Below are 22326 nucleotides of genomic sequence, written 5' to 3'. Positions count from 1 at the left end.
GCTACGGGTTTCCAAGAGAAATGAACACGCAGCTGGCTATCCTTAATTCTATTTGCAACGGCGCCATGCGCCGCCGCTCTTATGCGGCCGATGGAGCGAGCAGAGCCAGAGGAACAGGGGTAGCCTTACGTAGGCACGCCTGGATGCGGCTATGCAATTTTGCGGAACCTTTCAAGACGTCTTTCACGAACTCCCTTTGATGGATCATCTCTGTTTGGTCCACAAGTGAAAGAAACCCTGACTAGGTGCGAGACTGATGGCAAGACCCTTTCTGCCGTCGGAGTCCGTTTTCTCCTTCTAGGCCTTACCCCAAAGGCCAGAAGGGGAAAGATGTGGTTCCGTAAACAATCTCAAGGGACTTCGCCTGACGACAGAGTCGGTTCCCGCCAGAGGCAGAGGGGGAACAACAATGGTAGACGCCGCCCTAGAGGCAGAGGGGTCCGCAGAACCAGGGCAATCGAGAAACGCCTTCCGATAAGCCCTTTCAGCATCCCTGAGGTGTTGCCCGACTGCCCATCTTCGGAGGCAGTCGGGGAAGATTGTCACTGTACCCAGAAGCCTGGCTATCCTTGACACAAGACAAATGGGTACAGTCCATCATTTCGAAGGTTATTCTATTCCCTTTCTTCGCTTTTCCAAATCAGTCAAAAATCCCTTCCAGATGTTCCACCCGCTCAAAGGGATATAGCAGCTTTGGAAATTTCAAAACTGCTTGCAAAAGAGCTATTCAGCCAGTGCCAGCAGACCAACTAGGATCCGGAATCTACTCAAGGTTCTTTTTAGTTCCAAAGAAAACAGGGGACTGGAGACCAATTTTGGATCTCAGTATCTTGAACAGATCGGTCAAGAAAACAAGATTTCGGATGGTCACGCTGCAATCCATTCTTCCCCTATTGGGAAAAGGAAACTGGATGTGCTCTATAGACCTTCAGGATGCGTACTATCACATAAAAATGAACAGACGCTCCAGAAGATTCCTCCGCTTCAGGCTGGGAACCAGTCATTTTCAGTTCAGGGCCCTGCCCTTTGGTCTCACCACTGCCCCCCGGGTGTTTACCAAATGCATGGCAGTGGTAGCTTCTCACCTGAGACGACAAGGATTCCAGGTGTTTCCATATTTGGACGACTGGCTCCTCACAGCTCCCACCAAGCATCTCCTTCTGATGGCCAGAGATTACACTTTTCGCCTGTCAAAAACTGGGTATCTCAATAAATTGCGAAAAGTCTGTTTTGTCGCCTTGTCGCACTATTACCTACATAGGCGCACATTTAGATACTGTAAACATGTCTGCAACACTAACGAACCAAACGATATCAGACATTCAATACTTGTTATCACTACTTCTCAACAACATCAGAGCCAAAGCCAGGTTAGTTCTAAAGGTGTTAGGAATCATGGCAGCGCCATACCTCTCCTTCCATTGGCCAGATACCACATGCGGATCCTTCAGTGGATGCTTTTTTCTCAATGGTCATACCAGGAACTTCCAATGTCTCACACCATTATGATCACGCAAGCATGCAAAAGGCATCTCATGTGATGGATGTCTTCCCCAGCTCCTGTTGGGAGACCATTTGTTCCACCTCCTCCGGTTGCTACTCTGACAACGGATGCCTCCCTGATCGGGTGGGGGCATTATCAGGGCAGGACAGTCCAGGGCACATGGCAACCAAACGAATGCCACTTGCACATAAATGTTCTGGAGATGAGAGCAGTGCTTTTAGCGTTGCAAGCCCTTCAAGACTCTCTTCCCTTGGGAACGATTGCAATCCAGACAGACAATATGTCTGTAGTGTGGTACATCAACAAACAAGGCGGAACCAGATCATACCCCTGTGTCGAGAAGCACTCAGACTGTGGCAATGGGCGATTTCTTCTCAGCGTTTTCTGATAGCAACGCACATCCCCGGGAAGTCCAATCACATTGCGGACAAGTTGAGCAGAGCTATTCTCATGCCTCACGAGTGGTCTCTGAAAGACTCTGTAGTGAGAGAGATATTTCTCAAGTGGGGTCAGCCTTGCTGCGATCTTTTTGCTACTCCCCAAAACAGCAAGTGCAGAGAATACTTCACTCTATTCCCTTTACCAGGCCAACCCAGCAGGGACGCTAGTCCAAGTTTGGCCCCGGGGACTTCTGTATGCATTTCCTCCTTTCCCACTGATCTCTCAAGTAATACAGAAAGCTATCGCTCAGAAGGCCTCATTGATCCTCATTGCTCCTTACTGGCCTCGGCAAGTGTGGTTCCCCTTTCTGCATCGATTTCTCTTGGAGCGACCGTGGAGTCTGGACCTAGTTCCAGATCTTTTGACCCATCAGTCGGGTCAGTTTCATCGCTCCCTCCCCTCTCTGAACCTCACTGCTTGGTTCCTCCACTTCCAACCGTAGCCAGGCTTCCTCAATTATCTCACTCTGTTAGAGATATTTTGATAGCTTCCCATAAATCTTCCACTCGAAAGATTTATTTGAGTAAGTGGAAACGCTTTTCATATTGGGCACAAGGAAAGGACATAGATCCTTTCACCGCTTCCATCCAACTAGTCCTTGATTTTCTTGCTGAACTCTTCCATGCAGGTTCATCTCCATCTACTCTTAAGGTTCAATTGGCAGCTATTTCTAATTTCCATGTGGGTATTTCTGAATCTGCCCTAATGTCCCACAAACTCTGCAAAGCCTTTTTGAAAGGAGTTTTTCTTCTCAGACCTCCTGTAAGAAATCCTCCTTCTCCTTGGGACCTAAATTTAGTTCTTGCTTCTTTGATTCTTTCCCTTTCGAACCTGCAGCTTCATGTTCCTTAAAGTTATTATCATGGAAAACTCTCTTTCTGGTGGCTATCACATCAGCTAGAAGAATTTCAGAACTTCAAGCACTCAGTTGTCGTTCTCCTTACCTTGTGTTCCATAAGGACAGAGTTTCCTTCTTAACTAACCCGTCCTTTTGCCTAAGGTGGTTTCAACATCAAATCTAAACCAATGCATTGACCTCCCTGTCTTTTTCCGGAGTATTCAAATAGGTCTGAACAAAATTACACTGTCTGGATGTTCATCGTCAATTAAGGTACTACTTAGACAGGACGAAACAATTCAGAAAATCTGATCAGCTGTTTGTCTCCTATGCGGAAAGCAGAAAGGGACTTCCAGTTTCAAAGGTATCTTTATCCAGATGGCTAACATCTCTGATTACCCTTGTTTATGAGATTAGACACCAAAACTGCCTAATAAGCCTAAAGCCCATTCCACCAGAGCTTTGGCTACTTCTCTAGCCTTCCAAGACAGACTGCCTATTGACACCATTTGTGCAGCGGCTACTTGGGCTACTCCTCACACTTTTGTTTCCCATTATAAGTTGGATTTAGCTTCTAGGCATAGAGCTAATTTTGGTTCCACTGTTCTCAGGAGTCTGTTCCGTTAGGCCACCCGGGACAAGGTGCTAGGGACGCGGTCCCATCCAGCAAGAATGAAGGCGAGATAGACAACTTAACATATAGAAGTTATGTTCTTACCATAACGTTCCATGTTAGTTGTCTTCTTCTCGCCTTCTTCTTGCGTCCCACCCTCCTTCCCCCTGGCCTGGACAGACCTAGAGGAGTTGTGATCGTGACCTCTCTTTCTACCACCTCTTTCTTAGCTATATGCTATTATGCATATTTCTTGTTTCAGAATGTAGGTCACCCTTCTTCTTCCTGTTGTTAGAGGTGGATTCTGTTTTTTACAGTTATACTGTTTCTGTTATAAGCTGGGGTTAGCTTACAAACGAGATCTGAGGTAACTATCGCCTAGCATTGTGGGATATAAGGGGAGCCTCGAGCCGGTGGAACCAACTCTCGAGCTTTAGAGTGGCCGAGTCGGAGCCGAGGTCGGCTCCGAACCCATCCAGCAAGAAGAAGGCGAGAAGAAGACAACTAACATGGAACGTTATGGTAAGAACATAACTTCTATTTATCCTCCTCTGCACCCGCGGCTACAGCTAAGCGTTGAGCACCTGTGTCTCAGCCACCCCTGGAGGGTGCCCCCTCTTCCTCGGAGGCTTCTTCGGATGCTCCCCCCGAAGAAGTCCCTAGGAAAAGATTGTGTAAGAGGAGACACTTAGATTCTCCACAAGAATCTTTGACATCCGATACTGACTTGGATGAGTTAGAAGGGTCCCCAAAGTCACCTTCAGAAGATGTCTCTTTTTCTGACATCTTGGAGATCCTAAAGCAGAGAGGTGATTGGCAGTCCCTCCCCCCTTCTGAGGATGAGTCAGTCTTGCTGAAGGCATTTGGTGCTCGTCCTTCCTCCTCCTGGGTCACTCCTCCCTTCGATGAGTTAATGGAGCTGATTGCTCGAAGGGTGTGGGAGGCTCCTGACACGGTGGAGCCAGTCCCTAGAAAGCCTAATAAGTATATTACAGCACCCCAGGGCAAGGCTTATCTAACAAAAGGAGTTCCAGTGGACGCTATGGTGGTGGCAGCGGCCACGAAAAAGGAGATGTCGGAATCTTCCTCATCTGTCCATCCCCCTAACAAAGATTCTAGGACCATGGACATGTACGGGAAGCGCATTTTTAGTTCAGCGGCTTTTTCTATGCGATCCCTGAACTATTTGACCCACTTCACACGACTACAGAGGGATCTAATCAAAGAGTTGGGAGATGCCCTCCAGGGTACTGCAGATGCTGCTGTCTCGGAGAAAGTTACAGCACAACTCAATACCCTTACATCCATTGTAAACTCGTCCATGAGGCTGATCTCATATGCAGCCGAAGGTTCGAGTAGGGCAGCAGCTTCAGCGATTGCTCTTCGTAGACAATCCTGGATGTGCTTATGTTCATTTGCGGAAGCCTTCAAGTCTTCCTTTACTAACGCCCCATTTGACGGTGCCACTCTCTTTGGCCCCAAAGTAAAGGAGACCCTTACCCGGTGTGAACAGGAGGGAAAGACTCTGTCTGCTGTCGGAGTCCGTTTTTCCACCCCATCCAGACCGTACCCCAAAGGGCAACGCGGTGGGAAAATGTGGTTTCGAAAACCCCAAGGTTCTTTCCCAGGCACACAGGGTGATGCCCCCTCTAGAGGCAGAGGAGGAGGCAGAGGTGGAAGACGCCGCCCTGGCGGCAGAGGGGGTCCGCAAAATCAAGGTGACAGGGATACCCCCCCTGGAAAACCTTTCCAGCACTCCTGAGAGGAGGCCCGACTGTCCTGCTCTGGAGGCAGTCGGGGTCGCTAGCTTTATACCCTCAGGCCTGGCAAAACATTACTACAGACAACTGGGTAAAAAGCGTTATTACCAGAGGTTACAGAATACCATTCCTATCCACCCCCATTCCAAAGAGAAGACTCCCAGATGTGCCGCCCCATCTGCGAGAACCAGCAGCTATAGAAATTTCAAAGCTGCTAGAAAAAGAGTCATCCAACCAGTCCCAGCGGACCAAAGAGGATTCGAACTTACTCAAGGTTCTTTTTAGTTCCAAAGAAGACAGGGGACTGGAGGCCGATTCTGGACCTAAGCAACCTCAATACCTTCGTCAAGAAAGAAAAGTTCCGAATGGTCACGCTTCAATCGATCCTTCCATTCTTACAGAAGGACGACTGGATGTGCTCAATAGATCTGAAGGACGCATACTACCACATCAAAATGGCCAGGGCGTCCAGAGATCATTTGCGCTTCCGGCTGGGAGCCAGTCACTTTCAGTTTCGAGCCCTGCCCTTTGGTCTGACCTCAGCCCCAGGGTTTTCACCAAATGCATGGCAGTGGTAGCGTCTCACCTGAGACGCCTAGGATTCCAGGTGTTTCCGTATCTGGACGACTGGCTCCTTTCTGCCACCACCCAGCATCGGCTGATACAGGCCAGGGATTACACCCTACAATTTTGTGTTCACCTCGGAATTTCCGTAAATTTCGAAAAATCTTTACTACAGCCATCACAGCGTATCTTATTCATAGGAGCGGAATTGGATACGCATCAGTTAATTCTAAGGCTTCCTCCAGAAAGGATAGCTTCACTACAAAGCCACATATCTCTTCTTCTATCATCCAGAAAATCCCCAGCAAAACTGGTACTAAAGGTTTTGGGTCTCATGGCAGCTTCCCTCATTGCGATACCATTGGGAAGACTGCACATGAGAGTTCTACAATGGCTACTGTTTGCTCAGTGGTCGTTCCAACAGCTACCTCTGACCCACGAAATTCTGATCACAAATACATGCAAATCTCACCTAGCCTGGTGGCTTCGGACTTGCAACCTTTCCAGCGGAAGACCATTTGTGCTACCCGCACTGACAGCTACGGTGACCACGGTCGCTTCCCTGATAGGGTGGGGGGGCATCTTTCAGGGACAGACAGTCCAAGGCGAATGGACCAATTTAGAGTACAATCTGCACATCAATGTTCTGGAGTTGAGGGCAGTGTTTCTAGCGTTGCAACACTTTGCTCCCCTTCTTCCTCTAGGGACTATTGCAGTTCAGACGGACAACATGTCTGTAGTCTGGTACATAAACAAACAAGGGGGAACCAAGTCCTATCAGCTATGCAGAGAGGCCATGAGAATCTGGCAATGGGCGGAGTCCACGGGTCGCTTTCTGATAGCAACGCACATCCCGGGTCATCCAACGTCATAGCCGACAGGCTGAGCAGAGCAATCCTGTTGCCGCACGAGTGGTCCCTAAAACAGTCAGTTGCGAAGAAGATTTTTCGCAAGTGGGGCCAGCCTTCCTGCGATCTGTTTGCGTCTCCAATGAACGCCAAATGCAGGAGCTACTTTGCCCTATTACCCCCTCCAGGGTAAGTCCCCAGGGACGCGCTAGTTCACGATTGGCCCCCGGGTCTCCTGTATGCTTTTCCTCCTTTTCCCCTGATTGCGAAGTTTCTGCAGAAAGCCAACAACCTGCAAAGGACGATCATCCTCATTGCCCCATTCTGGCCTCGTCAAATTTGGTTCCCCTTTCTTCTGGCACACCGCATTCGGGGACCCTGGATCCTGGACCCAGAGCCAGATCTACTGACTCACTCGTCAGGGGCTCCCCACCCCTCGCTCCTGTCTCTTCATCTAGCAGCTTGGCTGCTCCGCTTCCCTACTTAGCCAGGTCTGATCTTCTTTCTCCTGCAGTTCGGAATATACTAGTGGCTTCTCATAAAGCTTCCACTACAAAGACCTACACTAGTAAATGGAAGCGTTTTGTATTCTGGGCAAATACACAGCAATTGGACCCTGTCATAGCTCCTTTAAACAAAATCTTGGAGTTTTTAACAGAATTGTTCCACCAAGGAGCTTCTCCTGCCACTTTAAGAGTGCAATTGGCTGCCATCTCCAACTTTCATGTGGAAGAATGTGGGGCTCCTATTATGGCCCACAGACTTTGTAAGGCCTTTTAAAAGGGTCTTTCCATATTAGACCACCAGTTAGATCTCCTACATCGCCTTGGAATCTAAACCTTTTATTATCTAAATTGATGTTACCCCCATTTGAACCAGCTTCCTCTTGTCCATTGAAGTATTTGTCGTGGAAGACCCTCTTCTTGGTAGCCATTACATCCGCTAGGCGAGTATCTGAGCTTCAGGCTCTTTCCATTAAACACCCTTATTTGATCTTTCACTCTGACAGAGTATCTCTTCGCACTAATCCATCCTTTCTCCCCAAAGTTTGCTCTATTAATAACATTAATCAATCCATTGAATTACCCACCTTTTCAAGAATCACTCCAATAAATTGGAGTATATGTTACACAAGTTGGATGTCCATAGACAACTTAGATTTTACTTGGATAGAACAAAGGATCACAGGAAATCTGATCAACTTTTTGTAGCCTTTGCTGATAGCAGGAAAGGTGTAGCGGTTACTAAACGAACTCTTTCCAAATGGTTAACTGATTGTATTGTCTATGTTTATGATTCTTCTAATCAAACTTTATCTGTCAAACCCAAAGGACATTCTACAAGATCAGTGTCTACATCCCTGGCTCATGCAGCTCGCCTACCATTAGACACTATTTGTGCAGCTGCTACTTGGTCTAAACCACATACATTCATCTCTCATTACAAAGTAGACAGGGTTTCTAGGGACAGGGCAACCTTTGGTTCCACTGTGCTCAAGAACGTCCTTCCGTGAGTTCCTCAGGAACATGGAGCTAGGGACACTACCCAGGTGTAAGAACAAACGGCGAGATCGAACACTCTCACATATAGAAGTTATGTCCTTACCATAACGTTCCATGTGGAGTGTTCATCTCGCCTTTGTTCTTACATTCCCACCCTCCCACCCTCAGGAAGAACGTTCAGTTTGGTGCCTGGTCTGGGTTATTCTGCTTCTGCATTCGCAGTTGTTGTATATATGATGTACATGTGTGTGTGTGTATATATATATATATATATATATATATATATATATATATATATATATATATATATAGATATAAGTGTTCTTGCTTCTATGTAAAATTTTTGGCATGAGTGTGTTCTCTCTCTGACTGCTGGTTTGCTTGCAAACTAGATCTGAGGTAAAGGCAGAGGGGGATTGTGGTTATTAGGTTGTCTCGAGCTTCTTCTCGATGCAGAGCTTGCAAGCGGCCGACACGGAGCCGAGGATCGGCTCCGAACCCAGGTGTAAGAACAAAGGCGAGATGAACACTCCACATGGAACGTTATGGTAAGGACATAACTTCTATTTTCCTTCCTAAGGTGTGGTCTCTGAATCCAGTATTAATCAAACTATTGAATTTCCCAGTCTTCTTCCCCAACTTTTTCAGCAAAGGTGAATATTGCTTATCCTTACTGGACGTACATAGGCAACTACATTTTTACCTGAACAGGACTAGAGAGTCCAGGAAATCAGACCATTTGTTCATTTCATTTTCTGGTCCAGTGGTGGGTATCAAAAGTGACCTTATCAAAATGGCTGAGAGATTGTGTTACCTTTATTTATGCACATACCAACCATAAGTTATCTGCACCTGTTAAAGCGCATTTAACCAGGTCAGTTGCCACATCAGCAGCTTTTCATTCAAAAGCTTCTGTGGATGAAATTTGTGCAGCTGCAGCTTGGGCTACACCTCATACCTTTATCACTCATTACAAATTGGATATTCACCTAATAACCACAATCCGAGGAAATCTCACCCCAACCAAAAAACCTTGAATGGCTGAAAATGCAACAGCAGTCCACTCAGCATAGGCAAAAACCACACAATGTTAGCGTCCACTCTGTTTAATAGCTGTTTTCATCAGAAATACTTCATCAGAATATAAATACAAATTAAAAAAACAGTTGAAATAGTATTTCATTAATAATCGATTAACACTTAATTAACAACATTAAGAACAATTACTTAACAAAATTTCTTTACATAGACTCTCTTATTCCTTAAAAAACACTTTATATTTACAGCATCATTAAGTCCAAGGTTCCTCTCAGATCTTAATATAGTCTGCCATGAAGCTTCTCTTTGTTCTAAGTAAGATTTTAAATCCCCCCCCCCCCCTCAGGTCAATATGCATTTGTTCAACGACAGAAAAAAGAAACTTTTTAAAGTTGGTAGATCTCAAGGCGTGTTTGTACAGGGAGCTCTTTAAGTACTTTTTCTGAATATAATATTGGTGTTCTTTAACTCGTTCAAATAACCGTCTAATGGTCATCCATCTATAAAAAGTTGGACAACCCAAACATAACACCAATATATACTAGCCCCCCCCCCCCACCCCTAGTTTGGCAACTGTATCTTTCAGCTAAGGTTATCGTGTAAGCAGACTGACTCAGCATAATAAATGGTCCCTCAAGAATATAACGGCACATGTTGCACTGTCCACATTTAAACATGCCTTTTTCTTTTTTTGGAATTCAACCTCCCTATTGCTAAGGTATTATCTTTCTGAAAAATATTTTTTAAATTATAACTGTTTGTGTAAACAAACTTTGGAGCATCACCCGAACAGTCAAACAACTCTTTATTCCCTTGTAAAACTTTCCAGTTACTTTTAATAATCGCACAAATGTTGGCCACATCATTAGTTATGTCTAAACTAAGGGCCATCCTTCTGTCTTCAAACTTATTATTGTTGTGATTTTCCTTGTCTCCATTACTGATAAAAAGATGTCTTAATATCGGAGGAAAATAAGACTGCCTTCTGTTTTTTATTTCTTCCTCTAACTGTCTCAAAAACTTCTCTTCATAGCCCCTACCAGTAAAAAGTCTAGTAATAAATTAAATTTCTTCATTAAACATGACATCAGTAGTCATACGAGTGGCCTGAATATATTGCCCCTTAGGTAGATCCCTTTTCATAAATAGTGGATAGTTACTACTGTAATGTAAATAACTGTTGGTAAAAGTGATTTTTCTATGTATTCTACTGTCAAATTCTAGACTACTTTGTCTTGAGGGGGGATATTTAAAATCTTTAGAACAAAGCTTCATGGCAGATTAAATTAAGATCTGATAGGAACCCTGGACTTAATGATGCTGTAACTATAAAGTGTTTTTTAAGGAATAGGAGAGTCTGTGTAAAGAAATTTAGTTAGGTAATTATTCCTAATGTTGTTAATTCATTGTTAATGAAATACTATTTAAATGAAATGTTTTTAATTTGGAGTTGTATTCTGATGAAGTCTTTCTGATGAAAGCGGCTATTAAACAGAATGGACGCTAATATGGTGTGGTTTTTGCCTATACAAATTGGATATTGTCTTCAGGGGAAGATCATCCTTTGGGTCAATGGTTCTCAGGAATTTCCTTCCATAAGGCCACCCAGTAAATAAAGTTGCTGGGGACTCTGTCCCATTCGTCAAGAGTGAACAAAGATTGACAACATCAGATAAAGAAGTCATGTACTCACTATAACATTCCTTCTGTGTTGTCGATCTTCGTTCATTCTTGACATCCCACCCACCTTCCCCCTCCTGTAGATTTCTTGGAGGATCGAACTCTTGTCCTGGGTTGCCATATGTTTTTTTACCTTACGCATTGCTTCTGCTTACAGTTACTGTGTATACTCTTGCTATTACCTGCTAACACGATCTGAGGTAGTGGGGAGAGGGGAATTGTGGGTAGAGTCTTAGCTCAAAACGTTTTGGCTGGCTTGAGCTGTATAATGGCCGAGCCGGTTCCAAGAATCAGAACCGAGTCCCATTCATCAAGAATGAATGAAGATCAACAACACAAATGGGATATTATGGTGAGTACATAACTTATTTTTATAAAGTAACAGCTTTAAAGGCAAGCATGGGTTATGTCTTCAGTGCGTTTCTAAAATACAACACCAGCTTCAGCTGTTTTCATAAGTATACTATCCCAGTGGAATGTGCCCCTTCTTGGAGGATATGCCTACTTTTACTATGAAGAATTCACATAGGCGTAATGACCACAGTGATGGACTTCATCCTTTTCCTTTCAGAAACTGCCACTGTCTCCCAGTAAGCCATATCCATTGCGGTTTATTAGTGGTCATTAGCTGTCGTTTCTTTTCACACACACACTGCTCCACCCAAAGAAAATATAGCTACATTCTGTACATTTCTGTTGCCTCATTGAAAAGAAAATGAAAGACAATGGTCACAGTAAGTTATGTTTACTTCTTTCAGACATGTGCACTGCTCTCAGCAAGTTATATCAGTACTGTTTCACAGTGATGATGTAATTGTCTTCTGCTTTCCTGCATATTCTGCAACCTCCACGACAAATATATTTTTGTGCAAATTTCTGATATCTGGCTGTGAAGAAAGTAAAAGAGATAGAGGCCTTAGTAATGTACTTCAGGTTGATGAACATGTCTGTGATGATTCATCAGCTGGCATTTGACTTCCTTTTGTTTTCACACACTGCTTGTGTCCCTTCCCCCAGAAAGATAGCCACATTATGTGTATACTCTGTTGTTAGATTGCGAAGTAAGTGAAAGAATTGAGATGGCAACAGTGATGTATTTTAGGTTGCTGCACAAAGACATACATATTGCTCCCTTTCTCAACATTCCATATCAACAATAACTTTTGCACCTTAAATAGCAGCTTCCGGTCATGATCTCCAGTATCTAATCACAAAAGAAGTGAAAGAGTTAATGGCCACAGTGACATATTTAATTTTACTGCTGTTGTCATTTAGAACCCACCCCATGCCAGTTGCTGTAGTAAATAAATTACAGCAATGGCTGCCTGTTGTGAGTAATGTATAATGTTTTGCCTGTGATATATCTGGTTTCCTGACAATAATTGTTACAAAAAGATGCCACCAAGAGAAAAAACATCCCTGTAGGTAGAAGCATCTGCACATTTCAGTGTCTGTAGTTATATGACAAGAAATTGTAGAGTAACTATGACATGTTACTATGCCCTGTTTGAGAATGATGTGAGAGGTCATGAAAATAAGTAGTACGATCTCTGTCTTCCAGGATCCATTCCAATTCATTTTAATGTGAAGCTGCATGATAATTTTGGTAACACAGATATGCTAATAATGAAATAATTATCCTTCAGGTGTACTGGGCGTGAGAGAAATATTTGATGTTTCTCATATTATTCAGTGCTACAGTCTGGGATGTTTGACTGCCTGTCCATCATCTAGAGCTCTTTCTTCACCTTTCTGGCTTCATCTGACTAACTTCTACTCATATGCCAGGATATCAGTAATATAATACAGGCCTTGACTAATGCCATCTTCTGGTCTTTCTTGCTATAGTTCCAAGTCAAGTGTTTGTAATAGCATCATTCTAGCATGTCCCCTGCTTCCAGGGTTCAGATAGGTGTTTTGCTCTTAAAATCTTTCTTTTTCTGCTTTAATGGTGTTTATAGACATCTAACAATGTAATTTAAAATGTCAGCAACTGCTCTGAATACGGGAAACAAATCCCACACAAAGATTTCCATTCTTGCTGTCTGTTCTGTCTATGCCCAGAGCAAGACATGGACAGCTGTCCCCATTGTGCCCACTTCAACCTAAGAACAATCTGGCATGATACAGAAAATCTCTGAAACTGTCTTGCTCAGAAGTAGCTGTATGCTTGGTCTCATTCTGCCATTGCCTCTGACAGCATTTTAAATGCAAACTTTGGAGAAGAGACATAGGGAGAATCAAAAGGAAGCTGACAAACAGCTTTTCAGAGTCCACAGGTTTTTTTATGCCTGATAACACTGAGATCAGAGAGAGATACATTTGCTGCCCCTGTACTCAGAGTTGGTTTCCGCTGAAGCCTCAAGCTTGACCATGTTGGAAGCCACAGTTCTGTCTGCTTCTGTTATGTCTTCTTGGGCAGAATCTGCAGAGCAGTAGGCAGGCCCAGGGGCCTGTTTGAGGGCCACAGATATTGATGCCCGAATCACTATTAGTGAAATGGATGGAGGTATCCCAAGGTTACTCGTTTAAGATGAGGTTTGTGGGGCTTATATAGAGGTTTCAGGCATCCACTCATGATCCAAGATCCCAAAGTGGCTACCAACATCCTGCTGAGGCCCCACATATCCAAACCCAAATGGATGACAGTTTGCCACAGCAAAGGCTGAATGGTACACCACCACATGCGACTACCAAGACTACATCACAAGACCGTTCCAGCTGTTCTGGAATTTCATGATTTTTTTTTTTTAATCCAGACAGCTAGCCCTGAAGTTACATGTAGTGTTGGGTCCTCCTACTATCAGGAAGAAAATGGACCTCACCCAAGAGGAAGATTCTGACACCCCTGTTTCAGAGATGGATGAGCTGCCTTTTAAATACAGATCCCTTTCATCCTTTGAATCTGACACTAGTTAGACGTCTTTGCACACTGAAGGAAGCCTTCAGTTGGAAAGCAAAGGAGTTCTAATAGGTCCAGCTAAGATACAGGGACTTTATGAGCCTGCCTGCCTGCGTTAAGCACTTCCTGTATACCTCTGGTTTTAGAAGATTTTGAACCAGTCCGACTTTCATGCCTAAAGTGGTAACAGAACTGTCCTAAACCAAGGCCATTCACCTAGCCATCTTTTTTCAAAATCCTAAGAACAAGGAAAATATTTTACATTCTTTGAATGGCAACTGAGATTTTACTTGGCTAAGACAAAATTAATATGAAACCCAGACCAGCTGTTTGTTTCATGTGCAAATATCAAGGAAGGGAAGGAAGCTTGGAAATATACAGATACTAGCTAAATGGCTAGCCTACTTATATGTATTTTTGTTCTTCCTTTTATGGTAAAACTGTTCTTGGCAATGTCATTACCCATTCAGCTGAATCCACTATAGCTACCATGCCTTTCCTCAGGGGATGCAAAAACACAAGCTTCTGGAAATAGCTAATCAGTCATCTGTCCATACCACCTCTAAACACTGTGCAACTTAGATTATGTGGCCATGGCCATCCTTCGGGGTCTGCTGTTTTCACAACCTAAGTAAGCATGACTCTAGAGTGACTTTCATTACTAGGTTTACTAATAATAATAAAGAAATTATTAAAATAATACGAAGTAATTGTCATGTACTTACTATAGATCCCCATACTGTCATGATAGTAGGTGAGACACCAAGCTTCACCTATAGGAATAGCAAGAACTTAGAGGCTATTGTGTATTGATCATGGGCATTTAGATACTAGGCAACCTCAGAGACATTTTAGGACTTTTGGTACCTTTCCATGTGGTAAATGTAATATGTGTGGAATGACTAATGACACTCAGGTGTTTTTACATCCCACGTTGGAATATTGAGTTTAAACCTAGGTTTTTGTTGCTTCTTGTGATGATGTTAATCTTATATATTTAGCTACTTGTGATCAGTGTCAGGCCTTTTATGTAGGCATGACAACAAGGAGGCTTAAAGATAGATCTATAATCATGTATATGATATCAGGAAGTTGAACCAACAAAATGCTTTGGCTAAACACGTAATGGCTTATGAAGGCCATAGGTTTAAATTTAGGGTGTTACAGTTAGTGACCCCTAATAAGAGAGGGGGACATAATATGAACCATTTGGAGACTATAGAACTCCAGTGGATTTTTAAGTTATGAGCACATCAGGATCCAGGGCTCAATCAGTTTATAACCATTAAACCTATTCTTGAAGCACGTAGACTTAGATAAAATAATAAAACTTTTATGGGCATAAGTGCAATAGAAGGATAATGGGACAGGGTAGTAGTATAAGTCTCATATACATTTTTTTATTTATTTATCAAGCTTAATATTTATATATATCATTATATTTTTTGAAAATAATTAGTTATTATTAGTTAATAAATATTGATTTTATTAGTATAAATTATTATGAGTTTATGAACATATTTGGAGATTTTTACATTATGCTGTTGTAGTATTCATACCTCAAAAAATATATGGAAATATATGTTTAATTTATCCACCTTTATATACATTTCATGTATTTCCATGTGTTTTCATATGTTATTGTACATACATTGTTCATTATATACGTTAGTTATTCAGTATATTTTTTATATTTTTAGTCAGATATCCTGACACATATATTGATATATATTCATGTAATTTTTAAGGAATCAAGTAGTTGTAGATATAGGATATTGCTGAGGTCACTGCAGTTGTGAAGTTGATTTTTGTTAATATTTTACATATGTATGAAATAAATATATGAAATATATATATTTTATATGATATTTAAGATTGTCAGTATAGTCTACAATTGTTTTATTATTGTTATTGTTATAATATTATTATTTCAAAGCATTTTTAACTGTCCTAGTTCAGTAGCTCAATGCTACATTTTAAGAGCACTGAATCATGAAGATATGTAGGAATTCTTAGTTTTTAGTATGGTTCTGAACTGATTGAATGATTGTTTAATTAGATGATTATGTTCAAGGTGGTTGCAGGATTTTTTAAGATTGGTTGTCCTATAAAAAGTGAGGTTTTGGGAATGTTTTTGAGATCTGATGAAGCTTACCTTGGCAGTACGTGAAAGCGCTCATCCTTTGCATATATAATAAAACTTCTTTGTTTTTCGTGGTGGTCCTTACTCGTTTTGTCTTTTCATTTTCACAACCTACTTAGGGCCAGCCACCTAATACTTATTGAGTTCTGGAATTCTTCCCAAATGTCTTGACTGCAGTAGTGACTAATGATAAACATAGTACAGTTATGTTAGGAACTTACCATAATTATAAATGTTGGAGTATATTCTCTGTCATGGTCCTTACTTCCCACCCACCATTACCTGTGTCTTTCCCTTTTTTTCTCTCGCTGTCTCTGTCTCTCTCTCTCTCTCTCTTTCTTTTTGCTTCTTGGGGTTGGGGTGAGGAACCCTCATCACCTTATATCGCACCTTCCATCTACTCACTTTTAAGCACCCTCCTCCTCCTAGTCTCACCTAGAACCCATAATAGCAGATGGGTCTTGTAGTAAGGTCATTACTGTCTGCATTCCCCCAGGGCTTTCTGAAGACTTAGCACAAACCTCCTGGGTCAGATGAGTAAGAAATCTTTAAAGGTGGCATTTGTTGATGCCCCTGTTATACTACCAATGGGGCTAGGTGTTCTGTTTTGGAATGTTTCATAACATGTACTAACAGAAGCTGCATGCCTTTGAACTCAGAATCTAGATAATGCAAGAATTTATGCTGACAGGGTACTGGAGAAAATGACAGCCCTTATCCACTGCAAAGGACTCTTTAGAAGATCGCCTGATATAAGGAGTACTAACATGCCTTTTATTTTGTGACCATTAGCACACACCTTAACCAAGGTGCAGGAGGCAGTGCCTTCATTTATGAATGTTACAGTTTAGCTTATTGAAAAGACAGGGGTGATGATCATGTAATCTACTTCTGGAGTCATTGTCTGACTTTTAAGGGTGCTATGCTGATATAAATGTACTGCATGGTGTGTATGTTACTGTACTTTATATGAAGTACATTTCTCTTTCTTGTGCAACTGTATTTTGTCCTTCCTGCAGTTACTGCAGCTTGGATCTTTCTCTAAAACCTGTTTACCATGTAGGGACAGCTTTTGTTTTATAAAGTTAAGAGAGAAACTGTGTATTTATTTAGTTTATGAATTCAGTTTATTTTTTAAATGCTGCCTTTGTTTGTTTACAGGATTTATCAAATACAAAACCAGGCACCTCATCTGCTCCTTTCACGATCAATGCCCATCAAAGTGAGATTGCATGTGTGGCTGTGAATCAGCAAGGTACAGTAGTGGCATCAGCTTCCAAGAAAGGTACATTAATCCGTCTGTTTGATACTCAGACAAGGGAAAAGTTGGTGGAGCTCCGCAGAGGGACTGACCCTGCCACACTTTATTGGTATGTATATTCTGTTTGGTCAGGAAGATGGTCATGCAGATGAGCAAAGGAAGCTCCTTCTGTTTAGTTTTGAGAGGACATTTGTAGAGTATTGAGAGTATGTGATAATATTGACTCAACCATGTTGCTTTACGTTGATGTAGTGGGAGGAAGTTGATTACCAATTACTGTCATGACTATTTTTGAGCAGTAACAGTCTCGCTTTTTAAGAGCTGATAAGCTAGCTGATTCAGTAGAAGACTTAGGAGTCAGAAATAACATTTATATACCCACACCACATATTTCTCTCCCTTGCCAGATAAATGTTTCTTGAAGTGTTGCCTCTCTGAACAGTAAGAAGCATGCATGTCATTTTCTGCTTTAACCTCTGTAGACACAGTAAAATGTTGCTTTCAGATGAGTTATACTAATCAAGCTGTGATTTAATATATATTTTAAGTGGTTTAGACAGTTGTACACATTGTAGATGGTATCTGTCCTCTCTTACTCATGATGTTTCCAAGAAACTTAGGAAGAAGTCACAGCTGAGGGCACAAAACATGCCTGGAAATGCCCATGGCAGTGATTAAATGACAATGCTGCTCAGTGCAGAACTGGAGTATGCAAGAGCTATTTTTCCCCTGTATGCAAGATAAGTATAGAAAAATAAATATATCATTGACAGAAGTACTTCTTATAAAAGAATACTTGTACAAGTTATAGGGATCTACATTATATTGTTGAAAAACCACTTACGTGAAATTCACAATGTCAAGACCACTTTGCTGAAATGACACGTTTTTGAACACCCGGAACATCGCAATTTCACTCCAAGAAGTGAACCACTTGTTCAACAATACAAAAAACAAACCGAAGCAATTAAAGCCCATCCATATGAGGAGCTTCATCCCCCACCCCCACCCATCCATGTGGGGGGCTGCAGCCCTCACACTCCGCCTAACTAAATATACCAACTCCGAGATCATACATTAGCAGAGAAAAGAGCAGAGTTCACCATGATGGCCAGTGGTTTGTTTCCCAGAGTGAAATTATAATGTTCCAAGTGTTCGATAACATGCCATTACGGCAAAGTGGTCTCAACATTGTGAATTTTGTGTAAATGTTTTTTCGATAATATAAAGTAAACCCATATATAAATTTATATATATATATATATATATATATATATATATATATATATGTGTGTGTATGTACGTGCACACATATATAACATGTATATAATGTCACATACTAGCGCGCGCACACACGCACAAATAAATAAGCAAAACTTGATCTTTCTTTTAACTTTCTTACAGTATGCTTTTGTAGAGGAAGGCTCAAAGCTTCTGCATGCATAGAGTGAATAAGGCAGTTAGTAATTCTCTGAAATGTGCAGTTGTTTTCATAAGAATTAATTATATTCACCAGAATGTTCGTGATTTCCCTCTAATCATTCTAGCAAGTTTACAGCTCATGGTACTTGGTCATAAGTTATACCAGAAGGCATACCCACCTAAAAGAACAAAAAAGTTTATTAGGGTGTAGAATTTATTTGAAATGGAAACAGCAGAGTAGAGGATTTTTCGAGATATATTTGTACCAAATAGAATACTTTGCATGTACTTTGTTATCCTTTCAAAATTTTTCAGTGCTGGATTTACATCATTTTCCTTACAACTTTAGTTGATTTGGTAGATATTTAAGACAGTTCTCAGCTTTCAGATGTAACTAGAAATGCTTAATTCAACAATTTGTGCTGAGATTAAAAGGCAAAATATGTTGCAGCAGCATAACAGTTGATAAACAGAAAAATAATATTTGTATTGTAAATGATAACATTACAACTTTGTTAAAAATTGCTTTAAAAAGTCATATTCTTATTAGCACGGGAAGTATTTTCATTATATACGAAGTATTGCACAGTTAAATAAACAGGTGCAAGTGTGACTTTCACTCAAAACACTGTGTTTCTGAATGAAACATTTTCCTGTATTTTGGCAGTGTCCATAGATTGGGTAATGTGTAATGCAGTCTTTTTTTTTTAATCATCAGGATATGTGCACTGTCAGGGACCAACCAGAATCCTTTTGAGAGAGCTTTTTTCCAGATTATGATATTGTATATTTTTAGTAAGTAAGAGTGTAACTGGGAAACAAACATCCTTGCTAGCAGCAAGTGAACAGAGAACTGCTTATGTTACTGAACAGAGAGAGAGGGAGATGTTTTGGTGAAGACAAGTATTGCAGAAGTGAACTTTTTGGTGTAGTGTTCTAACAGCTGGTGAGGAGAGAAATTGATCTTGGTTAGACAGAACAGAGATTTTTGGGAGTAATGCTTATCCCTGTTACTGATATAAATGCTTGCCACTTGTGATAGGACTTGGATTGAATTTGAAGTTCATGTGTGTTAGATCCAGCAGGTCCTGAGTATGTATTTTGTGAATGATGGAGCTTTGTTAAGAGTAGGTGAGTGAAACTGTGCATGTAGGCCTTTCCACACATCCAGTTGTCATCTCAAGATGCTATTCTTTGAGGTGAGGCTACTGTGCTTTATTATCTGACTTGTGGAAAATGGAATTCAAGCCACACCCCTTGAAGAAGGAAAACCTTCTGAGCTAGCCATTTCCAGCTGCTTCATAAGTGACCATATGTGCCTCTGAACCCAGCTGTCAAGTGGTAATATAGTTTTAATGCAGTGATAGCCTGATGCCATTAACTTTGTAGCATTTATAAACATGCTGTCCCTTCCACCCATTGTTCGAGTCCAGCTGTCAAAGTAGCAGTGCTTTATGGGCATTTGTGAGATTGCCATTATTACTGGAGCATTAAAAAGGAAGAAATTCAAAATTCATCACCCATTTTGCATTTTGTCCTCATTTAAACTTTGTCTTCTTTTTGCCATTGGACCTCAAACCCATTGGGTTCAACTATCCTCTTAACATGCAGTGCTTCAGAATCACTTCCATCTCCTATATTGATTGATTAGGGAGACAAACCTGTGGCTTGAGTGTAGTCATGCTTTCAGTTACCTCTAGACAGGCATCTCTTCCCATAGTGTGGATCAAAAGGCTGTCTTTCAGCAATTTAGCCCCCAAAAATGGTTTGTAGGTTACTTAAATTGTAGTTCCAGGGCTACTCAAAGAACATTTTCTCAAACCATGGCTTCCTCAACACATAAGTCTCATCATACTTGAAACTGGCAGTAAACTTTCACAGCTCCAGCTTCAGTTACAGGACAGATTCAGTATGATTTGCAACTGGACCCAAAATAAAACGTGGCTTATCAACACCTTAAAAATCAAGCATCATGATCTTTGGAGTACCCCAAAAGATTCCCAGGAGCATCAGTGTTGTTGATGCAGACAGTAGCAGAAGCAACTTTCCAGTTATGACAGAACAAAAATACACTTGCCTCATCCTTGACACTGTCCTTCTCTAAACACACAGACCTTAGTATAAAGAAAGCACTCTTACAGCTAAAATTGTGGAATCAGATATGCCAGTTATTTATAGCACTCTCCCACCAAGCTATTAAAAGGAATGTATTAATTGCAAAGTTTGAAGTGTGGTCTTTCATTAGTAACTTTACACTCAAGCACACATGCATAAAAATATAAACAGCAATTAAACAGTCTAGAGATTTGCAGTACTTAGTGACCAGAAAACCCATCATGGCTTACTCTTATCCGAGGTGAGATGGCTACCAGTGAATGAAAGAGCTAATCTACTCATTGCCCCCCCCCCCCCATTAAAGTCCAAGTTGAAAATCAGACTCCACAGCTATGCACTGAGGGATTTAAATGAGGTTACCCTTTCCCTGTTTAGACCCAAATTTCAGCTGGTTATTGGCAAAAGGACATTTACAAAACTTGCACATTCCATGTGGAACTAACTCCCAATAGAAATCAGGGAATAAGATAGCTATGCTCAAAAGTAAGCTGAAAGAGACCCTTCTTAAGGAATGCACTTGTGCTTGCTGCAAAGAAAATGGTTAAGCACACAAAGGAAATATCTTCAAGCACATTGCCACAATATTGATGTTCTGTACAGCATTCATCCTGCAGTCACTTTTACCTTCCTCAATATGCTTTTTATAATTCTTTCTGCTTTGACTTCAAAACTTGTAATTTTTAAACAAGAAATATCTTTATTGAATTATCACTTATGACATAGGCAACCATACATTTATATAAATGAAAACAAGATATATTGACATATTTTCAGTTTCAAACATTATACATCATCTGTAATCTTCTACGCAGTCATTGTCAGTCAAGCATTTCATCGCTCATCCATTTCCTGCCTTCCATTAAACCTCATTCCGCCTCCAAAACATTGTTCTGCTTTGTATTCTTACAATTCCCATTTTTCTATTTAATTTGCTCGTACGCTTTTCTAAAGATCCCACTTTCAGTTCATTTATCTCTGTTACTATATTCACCTCTTTTAGTACGGTTGGTTTTGACACTAATTTCCATTTTCTAGTAACTGCTTTTTTTGGCAGCCACCAGAATTAAACTCAGCAAGGCTTTACTATGTCTAGGGAATTCCAGTTCTGTGTTACACCTCAAAAAATAATTTCCATAGTTGCACCAATTTGCTCACTCAATATTTCTGGCAATATAGTTGCAGGGAATTTTTAAAGGCTGCCAACTTGTTACACTCCCAAAAATATGTTCCCAGTTACCTCTTTCTTCATCACACCTCCAACATTTGCAGTCTACCAGAGGAAAAATTCTTTGGAGTCTGTTTGCAGTGCAAAAATATCTATGCAAACATTTTCACACAGATATCCTAATCTTCTAGACTTTGTTGCAAATCCTCCCATTGTTTCTTTGTCAATTGCTTATCCAGTCTCTCTTCCGAATCCTTTCTAACCTCATCTGATTGATTGCTATAGTTATCATGCAATATTTGGTATGCCCTACTAATTATCCCTTTTTAACAGCAACTTCTGTTCAAGATTCAACTAAAAACTCTACTAATGCTGCTGTTTCACTTAGGATCCCCCTATCCCTTTCTCTTTGCTTTGCAATCTCAAGCTTGCAGTCCAAATGAATTGTTAGACTCTTCCAATTCTGTTACCTTTCCCTCTCTCATTATTTGCTTCCAATATCTTCGTTCCTTTGCCAGTTTTCTCCAATA

At 41.2% G+C, this 22326-nt stretch overlaps 1 protein-coding gene across 3 annotated transcripts in view; it reads left to right on the top strand.

Annotated features, from left to right (window-relative positions):
* The window catches only part of WDR45 (WD repeat domain 45), a 956899-nt gene that overhangs the window by 669974 nt on the left and 264599 nt on the right, over window positions 1-22326 (top strand). For all 3 annotated transcript variants that reach the window (XM_044080189.1, XM_044080188.1, XM_044080187.1), the window contains exon 8: window positions 16995-17203. In XM_044080189.1, coding sequence (XP_043936124.1) covers window positions 16995-17203 — 209 coding nt within the window. The remainder of the gene's footprint in view (window positions 1-16994; window positions 17204-22326) is intronic.

This window comes from Protopterus annectens, chromosome 8.part0 (genome assembly GCF_019279795.1).
Source record: "Protopterus annectens isolate FY-2018-M chromosome 8.part0, PAN1.0, whole genome shotgun sequence".
Taxonomy (NCBI): domain Eukaryota; kingdom Metazoa; phylum Chordata; order Ceratodontiformes; family Protopteridae; genus Protopterus; species Protopterus annectens.
The sequence above is the reverse complement of the archived record's forward strand: the minus strand, read 5'-3'. Positions and strand labels throughout refer to the sequence as shown.